Genomic DNA, 12,991 nt, shown 5'->3' with positions numbered 1-12,991 from the left:
GGTGGATTTTGGGACCTCCCAGGATAAATTTTGGGGTCCCTGGGTTGAATTTTGGGGTCCCCAGGTTGGATTTTGGGGTCCCCGTGTGGATTTTGGGGGAATTTCAGGGTCCCCCCATATGGATTTTGGGGGATTTTGGGCTCCCCACGCGGATTTTGGGTCCCCCAGGTTGGATTTTGGGGTCCCCGTGTGGATTTTGGGGGAATTTCAGGGTCCCCCCATATGGATTTTGGGGGATTTTGGGCTCCCCACGCGGATTTTGGGTCCCCCAGGTTGGATTTTGGGGTCCCCGTGTGGATTTTGGGGGAATTTCAGGGTCCCCCCATATGGATTTTGGGGGATTTTGGGCTCCCCACGCGGATTTTGGGTCCCCCAGGTGGATTTTGGGACCTCCCAGGATAAATTTTGGGGTCCCTGGGTTGAATTTTGGGGTCCCCAGGTTGGATTTTGGGGTCCCCGTGTGGATTTTGGGGAATTTCAGGGTCCCCCCAGTTGGATTTTGGGGGAATTTCGGGTCCCCCTGGTGGATTTTGGGTTCCCCACCTGGATTTTGGGGTCCCCATAGTGGATTTGGGGGGATTTCCGTGCTCTCAGGTTGGATTTTGGGGAATTTTGGGTCCCCCATGTGGATTTTGGGGTCCCCTGGGTGGCTTTTGGTGTCCCCAGGATGAATTCTGGGGTCCCCACGTGGATTTTGGGGGCCCCGGGTTGGATTTTGGGGGATTTCAGTGTCCCCGGGTTGGATTTTGGGGGATTTTGGTGTCCCCAAGTTGAATTTTGGGGCCCCCCCGGGTGGATTTTGGGGGATTGGGGTCCCCCAGGTTGGATTTTGGGTTCCCCATGTGGATTTTGGGGGATTTCAGTGTCCCCGGGTTGGATTTTGGGGGATTTTGGTGTCCCCAAGTTGAATTTTGGGGCCCCCCCGGGTGGATTTTGGGGGATTGGGGTCCCCCAGGTTGGATTTTGGGTTCCCCATGTGGATTTTGGGGGATTTCAGTGTCCCCGGGTTGGATTTTGGGGGATTTTGGTGTCCCCAAGTTGAATTTTGGGGCCCCCCCGGGTGGATTTTGGGGGATTGGGGTCCCCCAGGTTGGATTTTGGGTTCCCCCTGTAGATTTTGGGGGATTTTGGTTTCCCCACGTGGATTTTGGGGGATTTCGGCGTCCCTGGGCTGGATTTCGAGGTCTCCAGGATGAATTTCGGGGTCCCGGAGTGAATTTTGGGGCATTTCGGCGTCCCCAAGTTGAATTTTGGGGTCCCCAAGTTGAATTTTGGGGCATTTCGGCGTCCCCCAGTTGAATTTCAGTGTCCCCAAGTTGAATTTTGGGGGATTTCGGCGTCCTCAAGTTGGATTTTCGGGGATTTTGGGGTCCCCCAGTTGAATTTCGGTGTCCCCGGGTTGAACGGGTTGGATTTTGGGGGATTGGGGTCCCCCAGGTTGGATTTTGGGTTCCCCATGTGGATTTTGGGGGATTTCAGTGTCCCCGGGTTGGATTTTGGGGGATTTTGGTGTCCCCAAGTTGAATTTTGGGGCCCCCCCGGGTGGATTTTGGGGGATTGGGGTCCCCCAGGTTGGATTTTGGGTTCCCCCTGTAGATTTTGGGGGATTTTGGTTTCCCCACGTGGATTTTGGGGGATTTCGGCGTCCCTGGGCTGGATTTCGAGGTCTCCAGGATGAATTTCGGGGTCCCGGAGTGAATTTTGGGGCATTTCGGCGTCCCCAAGTTGAATTTTGGGGTCCCCAAGTTGAATTTTGGGGCATTTCGGCGTCCCCCAGTTGAATTTTGGGGTCCCCAGGTTGGATTTTGGGGGATTTCGGTGTCCCTCAGTTGAATTTCGGTGTCCCTCAGTTGAATTTCGGTGTCCACAAGTTGAATTTCGGGGTCCCCGAGTGGATTTTGGGGTCCCTGGGTTGAATTTCGGGGTCCCCGAGTGGATTTTGGGGTCCTCGGGTTGAATTTCGGGGTCCCCAGGTTGGAATTTGGGGCATTTTGGTGTCCCCAGGTTGAATTTCAGTGTCCCCAAGTTGAATTTTGGGGGATTTCGGCGTCCTCAAGTTGGATTTTCGGGGATTTTGGGGTCCCCCAGTTGAATTTCGGTGTCCCCGGGTTGAATTTCGGGGTGCCCGGGTTGGATTTGGGGGTCCCCGGGCGGGTTTGGGGGCGATTTTGGCTATTTCTGCTCCTTGGTGGGGGCGTAGTAGAGCTCCAGGGGTTTGCTCAGCTTCCAGAACTTCTCGTTCACCAGCTCCAGCGTCAGCGACCCGTTCAGGGGCTGGGGGCAAAAATCGGGGTCAGAACCCCCAAAACCACCCCAAAACCACCCCAAAAACCCCCCAGGACCCGTTCAGGGGCTGGGGGCAAAAATCGGGGTCAGAACCCCCAAAACCACCCCAAAACCACCCCAAAAACCCCCAGGACCCGTTCAGGGGCTGGGGGCAAAAATCGGGGTCAGAACCCCCAAAAAACTCAAAAACCACCCCAAAAAAACCCACCCAGGAGCCGTTCAGGGGCTGGGGGCAAAATCGGGGTCAGAACCCCCAAAAATAACCCAAAAATCCCCCAAAACCAGCCCAAAAATCCCCCAGGACCCGTTCAGGGGCTGGGGGCAAAAATTTGGGTTACAGGCACCAAAAACCCAAAAAATAACCCAAAAACAACCCACAGGTACACAAAAATAACCCCAAAATAACCCCAAAAATAACCCAAAAAAACCCTGAAAAATAACCCGAAAAGACTCAAAAATAACCCCAAAAATACCCCAGAAAGAATTAAAAAACCTCCAAAAATAACCCCAAAAAAGCCCCAAAAATATTCCCTAAAGTAACCCAAAAATAATAAAAAATCCACCAAAAATAACCCCAAGAATAACCCGAAAGAAAAATTCCCCAAAATCCCCCCAATTTCTGCGTCACTTCCGGCTCCACTTCCTGTTTCTACCGGAAGTTCCGGTGACGCCATGACAGGCAGTGATGGCGGCCATATTGCACAGGCCTCATTTCCGGCTCCACTTCCTGTTTCTACCGGAAGTTCCGGTGACGCCATGACAGGCAGTGATGGCAGCCATATTGCACAGGCCTCATTTCCGGCCCCACTTCCTGGTTCTACCGGAAGTTCTGACGATGGCATCACAGGAAGTGATGGCGGCCATATTGCCCAGGCCCCTCCCACCAACCTCCGCCATCACTTCCTGGTTCTACCGGAAGTTCCGGCGACGCCATGACAGGCAGTGATGGCAGCCATGTTCCCAGGCCCCACTTCCGGTTCCACTTCCTGTTTCTACCGGAAGTTCCAGTGACTCCATGACAGGCAGTGATGGCAGCCATGTTGCCCAGGCCCCTCCCACCCGTTTCCGTTCCACTTCCTCTTTCTGCCAGAACTTCCGGCAACGCCATCAGAGGCAGTGACGGCGGCCATATTGCCTAGGCCTCATTTCCAGTTCTATCTCCTCTTTCTACCGGAAGTTCCGGCGACGCCATCACCAGCAGTGTCGGCGGCCATGTTGGCCAGGCCGCGTCCCCCCCGTGCCGGCGGCCATGTTTGCCAGGCCCCATTCCCACCCACATCGGCGGCCATGTTGCCCAGGCCGCGTCCCCCCCGTGCTGGCGGCCATGTTGGCCAGGCCCCAATTCCCCCCCGGGCCGGCGGCCATGTTGCCCAGGCCCCGTTCCCATCCACAATGGCGGCCATGTTGGCCAGGCCGCGTTCCCCCCGTGCTGGCGGCCATGTTGGCCAGGCCCCGTTCCCCCCCGTGCCGGCGGCCATGTTGCCCAGGCCCCTCCCCCCCCGCTGCCGTTGCCGCGGGTTACCGTGAAGGCGCCGGCGGCGGTGGTGGTGTAGATGGTGTACTGCTTCTCGCTGACGTCACCCAGCGAGGGGGCGGGGTCGGCGCCGGGGGGCGGGGCCTCCTCCAGGGCGATGCGCAGCGCCAGGTACTTGGAGAGGTGATCCACCGTGGCGTTCGAGGTGGTTTTCACGAAGCTGGGACACGGGGTGAAAACGGGGGGAAACGGGGTGAAAACGGGAAAAAACGGGAGTTCCGGGGTGGGGAAAAACGGGGGGGAAAATGGGGAAAAAAATCCGGGAAAAAATGGGGAAAAATGGAGGAAAAATGGAGGAAAAATTGGGGAAAAACTAAAGGGAATGGGGCGGGAAACAAGGGAAATTTTATTGGAATTGTGGAAAAATGGTGGGAAAATTGGGGTGAATCCATGGGAAAATGGGAATTCTGGGGTGGGAAAATCTGGGGGGAAAATGGGGAAAAATTTGGGAGAAAATCGGGAAAAATTGGGAAAAAAACTGGGGGAATGGGGCTGGAAAAGAGTGAGCTATTAATGGAATTATGGAAAAAGTGATGGGAAAATAGGGGTAAATCCAGGGAAAATGGGAATTCTGGGGTGGGAAAATCTGGGGAAAAATCCTGGAAAAAATCTGGGAAAAAATCCCGGAAAAACGGGGGAAAAATGGAGGAGAAATGGAGGAAAAATGGAGAAAAAACTGGGGAAAAAACAGAGGGAATGGGGCTGGAAAAGAGTCACATTTTAGTGGAATTGTGGAAAAAATGGTGGGAAAATTGGGGTGAATCCAGGGGAAAATGGGAATTCCAGGGTGGGAAAAAATGGGGGGAAAATCTGGAAAAAAATCCAGGAAAAAAATGGGGAAAAATGGAGGAAAAATGGAGGAAAAAAAGGAGAAAAAATTGGGGAAAAAACAGAGGGAATGGGGCAGGAAACAAGGGAAATTTTATTGGAATTGTGGAAAAAATGGTGGGAAAATTGGGGTGAATCCAGGGGAAAATGGGATTTCTGGGGTGGGAAAATCTGGGGGAAAAACTGGGGAACAATCCATGAAAAAAAATTGGGAAAAAATGGGGGAAAAATGGAGGAAAAATGGAGGAAAAAATGGAATAAAAATTGGGGAAAAACCAGAGGGAATGGGGCTGGAAAAGAGTCAAATTTTAATGGAATTGTGGAAAAAATGATGGGAAACATTGGGGTGAATCCAGGGGAAAATGGGAATTCTGGGGTGGAAGGGGCTGCTGGGAAAATCTGGGAAAAAATTGGGAAAAAAAAAGGGTCCGACTCGGCCGCCATCTTACGCACGCGCTGCGCCCTGCGTGGAGACACGGGGAGAATGGTAAAAAACGGGGAAAAAATAACATAACGGATCCCATTGCCCGCCCCCAGAACCCCGCGGGGTCCGACTCGGCCGCCATCTTACGCACGCGCTGCGCCCTGCCAGGACAAAATGGGGAAAAATGGGAAAAATGGGAAAAAATAACAGAAAATGGAAAAAATGGGTAAAAAATGGGAAAAATGGGAAAAAGTAACAGAATTGATGCCATTTCCCGCCCCCAGAACCCCGCGGGGTCCGACTCGGCCACCATCTTACGCACGCGCTGCACCCTGCCAGGACAACACGGGGAGAAATGGGGAAAAACCGGGTAAAAATGGATAAAAATAACAGAAAATGGTAAAAATCGGTAAAAAACGGGGAAAAAATAACATAACGGATCCCATTGCCCGCCCCCAGAACCCCGCGGGGTCCGACTCGGCCGCCATCTTACGCACGCGCTGCGCCCTGCGCGGAGACACGGGGAAAATGGGGGAAAAAGGGGGAAAATGAGGAGGAAAATGGGGGGGGTAAAAAACAGGTAAAAAATGGGAAAAATGGGGAATGTTATTAAATATTACACAACTGAACCCACTGCCCGCCCCCAGAACCCCGCGGGGTCCGACTCGGCCGCCATCTTACGCACGCGCTGCGCCCTGCGCGGAGACACGGGGAAAATGGGGGAAAACGGGGGAAAATGAGGAAAATGGGTAAAAAACAGGTAAAAAATGGGAAAAATGGGGAATGTTATTAAATATTACACAACTGAACCCACTGCCCGCCCCCAGAACCCCGTGGGGTCCGACTCGGCCGCCGTCTTACGCACGCGCTGTGCCCTGCGTGGAGAACGGGGAAAAAAAAGGGAAAAATTGGTAAAAAATGGGGGAAAATGGGTAAAAAACAGGTAAAAAATGGGAAAAATGGGAAAAAGTAACAGAATTGATGCCATTGCCCGCCCCCGGAACCCCGCGGGGTCCGACTCGGCCGCCATCTTACGCACGCGCTGCGCCCTGCGCGGAGAACGGGAAAAAAAAGGGAAAAATTGGTAAAAAATGGGGGAAAATGGGTAAAAAACAGGTAAAAAATGGGAAAAATGGGAAAAAGTAACAGAATTGATGCCATTGCCCGCCCCCGGAACCCCGCGGGGTCCGACTCGGCCGCCATCTTACGCACGCGCTGCGCCCTGCTGGAAGAAACGGGGAAAATGGGGGAAAATGGTAAAAATGGGGAAAAAACATGGGGAAAAATGGGGGAAAATGGGGGGAAATGGGGAAAATTTATAGAGAGTAACGGAACTGATGCCATTTCCTGCCCCCAGAACCCCGCGGGGTCCGACTTGGCCGCCGTCTTACGGACGCGCTGGGCCCTGCGGGGAGAAAATGGGGGGAAAAAATTGATTTTATGGGGAAAATAATGGGAAACAATTGGGAAATAAGGAGGAAAATAATGGCATTTTAGAGGAAATAATGGGGTAAATAATGGGATTTTAGAAGAAAATAATGGGGACATAATGGGATTTTAGAAGAAATAATGGAGAAAATAATGGGGAAATAAGGGGATTTTAGATAAAAATAATGGGGAAAATATCAGAGAAAATAATGGGGGAAATAATGAGATAATAATGGGATTTTAGACAAAAATAATGGGGAAATAATGGGGAAAATAATGGGGAAAATATCAGAGAAAATGGGAAAAATAAAGGGAAAAATAATGGGAAAATAATGGGGAAAATAAAAGGAAAAACGGGGAAAACAATGGGATTTTAGAAAAAAATAATGGGGAAATAATAGTAAAAATAATGGGATTTTAGAGAAAATAATGGGGGAAATAATGGGATTTTAGGGAAAAATAACTGGAAAAATTCAGGAAAAACGAATGGAATTTTAGGGGAAAAAATGGGGAAAATAACAGGAAAAATCCCAGGAATGTAGGGGGAAAATCAGCCACCCATGAGGCATTTTCACCACAAAACTGCCCCAAAATCCTGTAAAAAACCGTGAATTTTGGGAATTCTGCCCAAAGATGTGCCTGGCCCGAATCCTGAACAGGAATATCAAACACTTTTGTGAATTTGGTGCCATTTCTGGGCCATTTCCCCCCATTTTTATGCTGTTTTCGTGCTGTTTTCACCCCAAACCCCACAAAACCGCCCCAAAATCCCATAAAAATTTGGGAATTTCGGGAATTCCACCCGGACCTGTGCATGGCCTGAATCCTGAACAGGAATATCAAACACTTTTGTGAATTTGGTGCCATTTTGGAGCCATTTCTGCGCCATTTGGTGCCATTTTCTCCCGTTTTTTGTGGCGTTTTCGCCCCAAACCCCACAAAACCGCCCCAAAATCCCGTAAAAACCAGGAATTTCGGGAATTCCACCCAGATCTGTGCATGGCCTGCAACCTCAACAGGAATTCCAATAATATTTGTGAATTTGGTGCCATTTTGGAGCCATTTCTGCCCCATTTGGTGCCATTTTCTCCCGTTTTTTGTGGCGTTTTCGCCCCAAACCCCACGAAAACGCCCCAAAATCCCATAAAACAGGAATTCCAATAATATTTGTGAATTTGGTGCCATTTTGGAGCCATTTCTGCCCCATTTGGTGCCATTTTCTCCCCGCTTTTTATGCCTTTTTCACCCCAAACCCCACAAAACCGCCCCAAAATCCCATAAAAAATTGGGAATTTTGGGAATTCTGCCCAGACCTGTGCCTGGCCTGAATCCTGAACAGGAATATCAAACATTTTTGTGAATTTGGTGCCATTTTTGAATCATTTCCCCCATTTTGGGTCCATTTTTACCCAATTTTTGAGCGATATTCGGCACCAATCCCCACAAAACTGCCCCAAAATCCCGTAAAAATTTGGGAATTTCGGGAATTCTGCCTGGACCTGTGCATGGCCTGCAGCTTCAACAGGAATTCCAGGAATTTTTGTGAATCTGGTGCCATTTTTGAGTAATTTCCCCCATTTTGGGTCCGTTTTCACCCTATTTTTGTGCCGTTTTCGCCCCAAACCCCACGAAACCGCCCCAAAATCCCGTAAAAAATTGGGAATTTTGGGAATTCCACCCGAACCTGTGCATGGGCTGCATCATCAACAGGAATTGCAAGAATATTTCTGAATTTGGGGCCATTTCTGCCCCATTTGGTGCCATTTTCTCCCCGTTTTTCGAGCCGTTTTCACCCCAAACCCCACGAAACCGCCCCAAAACCCCGTAAAAATTCGGGAATTTCGGGAATTCCGCCCGGACCTGTGCATGGCCTGCATCTTGAGGCCCTCCTCAATGCTGGAGCTGAGCGCCTGCTGGTTGTGCAGGCGGCTGAGCTTGGCCAGCACCCGGTCCTGGTGCGCCTCGTACTCGTCGCGGCTCGGGTAAATCTTGGAGATGAGCGCGTCGAAATTGGGGTCGGGCCGGAGAGAGCGCTTGGAAACCAGCTTCTTCCTGCACGTGGGACACTCCTTGTTCCTGGGAAAAACGGGGGGAAAGGATGAGAAAAGGCAGCGAAAAAACAGGGAAAAAATCCGGGGAAAAAAGGGGAAAAAACGGCAAAAAATGGGAAAAAATGGCAAAAAAAAAGGGGAAAAAATGGGGGAAAATCAGATGGGAAAATGGGAAGGCAGCTTCTTCCTGCACGTGGAACACTCCTTGTTCCTGGGAAAAACAGGGGGAAAGGATGGGTGCCATTTTCTCCCCGTTTTTCGAGCCGTTTTCACCCCAAACCCCACGAAACCGCCCCAAAACCCCGTAAAAATTCGGGAATTTCGGGAATTCCGCCCGGACCTGTGCATGGCCTGCATCTTGAGGCCCTCCTCAATGCTGGAGCTGAGCGCCTGCTGGTTGTGCAGGCGGCTGAGCTTGGCCAGCACCCGGTCCTGGTGCGCCTCGTACTCGTCGCGGCTCGGGTAAATCTTGGAGATGAGCGCGTCGAAATTGGGGTCGGGCCGGAGAGAGCGCTTGGAAACCAGCTTCTTCCTGCACGTGGGACACTCCTTGTTCCTGGGAAAAACGGGGGGAAAGGATGAGAAAAGGCAGCGAAAAAACGGGGAAAAAATCCGGGAAAAAAGGGCGAAAAAACGGCAAAAAATGGGGAAAAAATGGAGAAAATATGGGGGGAAAATGGGAAGGCAGCTTCTTGCTGCAGGTGGGACACTCCTTGTTCCTGGGAAAAACAGGGGGAAAAACACGGGAGAAGTCAGCAAAAAAACGGGGAAAAAATCCGGGAAAAAATGGGGAAAAAATCCGGGAAAAAACGGGGAAAAAATCCGGGAAAAAACGGGGAAAAAATCCGGGAAAAAACGGGGAAAAAATCCGGGAAAAAAGGGCGAAAAAACGGCAAAAAATGGGGAAAAAATGGAGAAAATATGGGGGGAAAATGGGAAGGCAGCTTCTTGCTGCAGGTGGGACACTCCTTGTTCCTGGGAAAAACAGGGGGAAAAACACGGGAGAAGTCAGCAAAAAAACGGGGAAAAAATCCGGGAAAAAATGGGGAAAAAATCCGGGAAAAAACGGGGAAAAAAATTGGGGAGAATCATCAAAAATGGGGAAAAATCATCAAAAATGGGGAACAATCATCAAAAATGGGGAAAAATGGGGGAAAAAACTTGGGATTTGGGAATGACACAGGTGCCACTGGTGCCACACAGGTGACAGTGACACACAGGGGACACAGGGGACAGTGACATAGGTGACACAGGGGACAGTGACACACACAGGGGACAGTGACACACACAGGGGACAGTGACACACACACAGGTGACACAGGTGACACACACACAGGTGACACAGGTGTCCCGTACCCACTCCTGAGCGCGGTGACGATGCAGTCGGAGCAGAAGCGGTGCAGGCACAGGGGCCAGTGACACACAGGTGACAGTGACACAGGTGACACAGGTGACACAGGGGTGACACACAGGTGACACTGACCCACTCCTGAGCGCGGTGACGATGCAGTCGGAGCAGAAGCGGTGCAGGCACAGGGGACAGTGACACACACAGGGGACAGTGACACACACAGGTGACAATGACACAGAGGTGACACACACACAGGTGACAGTGACACGTACCCGCTCCTCAGTGCGGTGACAATACAGTCGGAGCAGAAGCGGTGCAGGCACAGGGGACAGTGACACACACAGGGGTGACACAGGTGACAATGACACACAGGTGACAGTGACACAGGTGACACAGGTGACAGTGACACAGGGGACAGTGACACACAGGTGACAATGGCACACACACAGGGGTGACACACAGGTGACAGTGTCCCGTACCCGCTCCTCAGCGCAGTGACGATGCAGTCGGAGCAGAAGCGGTGCAGGCACAGGGGACAGTGACACACACAGGGGACAGTGACACAGGGGACAGTGACACACAGGTGACAATGGCACACACACAGGGGTGACACACAGGTGACAGTGTCCCGTACCCGCTCCTCAGCGCAGTGACGATGCAGTCGGAGCAGAAGCGGTGCAGGCACAGGGGACAGTGACACACACAGGGGACAGTGACACAGGGGACAGTGACACACAGGTGACAATGGCACACACACAGGGGTGACACACAGGTGACAGTGTCCCGTACCCGCTCCTCAGCGCAGTGACGATGCAGTCGGAGCAGAAGCGGTGCAGGCACAGGGGACAGTGACACACACAGGGGACAGTGACACAGGGGACAGTGACACACAGGTGACAATGGCACACACACAGGGGTGACACACAGGTGACAGTGTCCCGTACCCGCTCCTCAGCGCAGTGACGATGCAGTCGGAGCAGAAGCGGTGCAGGCACAGGGGACAGTGACACACACAGGGGACAGTGACACAGGGGACAGTGACACACAGGTGACAATGGCACACACACAGGGGTGACACACAGGTGACAGTGTCCCGTACCCGCTCCTCAGCGCGGTGACGATGCAGTCGGAGCAGAAGCGGTGCAGGCACTCCTTGGTGGTCATGGTGTTCTTGAGCATGTCCAGGCAGATGGGGCACATCAGCTCCGAGTGCAGCGAGCGCGGCGACACCGCGATCTCCGTGCCGTCCATGATGGCCTCCTGGGGGGACAGTGACAGTGACATCAGTGACATCATCAGTGACATCATCAGTGACACCCTGACACAGCCCTGACACAGTGACACAGTGACACAGTGACACAGTGACAGCGCAGTGACAGCGCAGTGACAGCGAGCGCGGCGACACCACGATCTCCGTGCCGGCCATGATGGCCTCCTGGGGACAGTGACACCAGTGACATCAGTGACATCATCAGTGACATCAGTGACATCATTGGTGACACCCTGACACTGCCCTGACACTGCACAGTGACACAGTGACACAGTGACAGCGCAGTGACACCGCGATCTCCGTGAGGCCATGATGGCCTCCTGGGGACAGTGGGGACATTGGGGACACCTTGGGGACACCTTGGGGACACCGTGACCTCTGTGCCACCTGTGATGGCCTCCTGGGGACACTGGGGACATCGGGGACACCTTGGGGACACTGTGACACCCCTGGGGTCAGTGACACCCCTGGGGACACCTTGGGGACACCTTGGGGACACCCCTGGGGTCAGTGACACCCCTGGGGACACCAAGGTGACACCGTGACCTCCATGCCACCCACGATGGCCTCTTGGGGACACTGGGGACACCCTGAGAGCCTTGGGGACACCTTGGGGACCCCATGACACCCCTGGGGACACCGCAACCACCGTGTCACCAGCACGGCCTCCTGGGGACACTGAGGGGACATCGGGGACCCCTTGGGGACACTGTGACACCCCTGGGGACACCGAGGTGACACCGTGACCTCCGTGCCACCTGTGATGGCCTCCTGGGGACACTGGGGACATCGGGGACCCCTTGGGGACACTGTGACACCCCTGGGGTCAGCGACACCCCTGGGGACACCTTGGGGACACCGTGACACCCCTGGGGTCAGTGACACCCCTGGGGACACCGAGGGGACACCGTGACCTCCGTGCCACCCACGACGGCCTCCTGGGGACATCTTGGGGATTGGGGACACCTTGGCAACATTGTGCTCTCCGTGCCACCAGCATGGCCTCCTGGGGACACTGGGGACATCGGGGACCCCTTGGGGACACCGAGATCTCTGTGCCATCCTGGGGACACTGGGGACACCTTGGGGACACCCCTGGGGTCAGCGACACCCCTGGGGACACCGAGGGGACACCTGGGGACACCACTGAGGACATTGGGGACACCCTGGGGACACCTTGGGGACAGCGGGGGCGTTTCTGACCCCTCAGTTTTGGGTTTTCCCCCCAATTTTGGGGTTCCTGCCTCCAATCCCGGCCTTTTCCTCCACCAATTCTCCTTCTTTTCCTCAATTTTGGGTTTTTTCCCCCCAAATTTTGTTTTTTTAACCCCATTCTGACCCCTCCGTTTTGGGATTTTCCCCAATTTTGGGGTTTTTTCCCCCAATTCTGACCCCTCAGTTTTTGGATTTTCCCCAATTTTGGTTTTTTTCCCCAATTCTGACCCCTCCGTTTTGGGATTTTCCCCAAATTTTGGTTTTTTCCCCAATTCTGACCCCTCAATTTCAGGATTTTCCCCAATTTTGGTTTTTTTCCCCAATTCTGACCCCTCAATTTCGGGATTTTCCCCAATTTTGGGTTTTTTCCCTAATTCTGACCCCTCTGTTTTGGGATTTTCCCCAATTTTGGTTTTTTCCCCAATTTTGACCCCTCAATTTTGGTTTTTTTCCCCCCAAATTTTGATTTTTTTCCCCAATTCTGACCCCTCAATTTCAGGATTTTCCCCAATTTTGGTTTTTTTCCCCAATTTTGACCCCTCAATTTTGGTTTTTTTCCCCCCAAATTTTGATTTTTTTCCCCAATTCTGACCCCTCAATTTCA

At 52.6% G+C, this 12,991-nt stretch overlaps 1 protein-coding gene across 1 annotated transcript in view; it reads right to left on the bottom strand.

Annotated features, from left to right (window-relative positions):
* Nucleotides 1-1,840: 1,840 nt before the first annotated feature.
* Nucleotides 1,841-12,991, bottom strand: part of LOC120509946 (E3 ubiquitin-protein ligase RING2-A-like) — a 12,530-nt gene continuing 1,379 nt past the window's right edge. Inside the window, exons 2-14 of the mRNA XM_039725222.1 lie at nucleotides 11,002-11,162; nucleotides 8,853-9,107; nucleotides 8,361-8,576; nucleotides 6,403-6,477; nucleotides 6,237-6,297; nucleotides 6,108-6,121; nucleotides 5,873-5,947; nucleotides 5,693-5,767; nucleotides 5,522-5,579; nucleotides 5,391-5,404; nucleotides 5,176-5,233; nucleotides 3,809-3,985; nucleotides 1,841-2,274 (exon numbers count right to left, since the gene is read on the bottom strand). Of these exons, the coding sequence (XP_039581156.1) occupies nucleotides 2,173-2,274; nucleotides 3,809-3,985; nucleotides 5,176-5,233; nucleotides 5,391-5,404; nucleotides 5,522-5,579; nucleotides 5,693-5,767; nucleotides 5,873-5,947; nucleotides 6,108-6,121; nucleotides 6,237-6,297; nucleotides 6,403-6,477; nucleotides 8,361-8,576; nucleotides 8,853-9,107; nucleotides 11,002-11,162 (1,341 nt within the window). The 3' untranslated portion in view covers nucleotides 1,841-2,172. The remainder of the gene's footprint in view (nucleotides 2,275-3,808; nucleotides 3,986-5,175; nucleotides 5,234-5,390; nucleotides 5,405-5,521; nucleotides 5,580-5,692; nucleotides 5,768-5,872; nucleotides 5,948-6,107; nucleotides 6,122-6,236; nucleotides 6,298-6,402; nucleotides 6,478-8,360; nucleotides 8,577-8,852; nucleotides 9,108-11,001; nucleotides 11,163-12,991) is intronic.

The sequence above is a fragment of the Passer montanus genome, unplaced genomic scaffold (assembly GCF_014805655.1).
Source record: "Passer montanus isolate IOZ18808 unplaced genomic scaffold, ASM1480565v1 scaffold549, whole genome shotgun sequence".
NCBI lineage: Eukaryota > Metazoa > Chordata > Aves > Passeriformes > Passeridae > Passer > Passer montanus.
The sequence above is the reverse complement of the archived record's forward strand: the minus strand, read 5'-3'. Positions and strand labels throughout refer to the sequence as shown.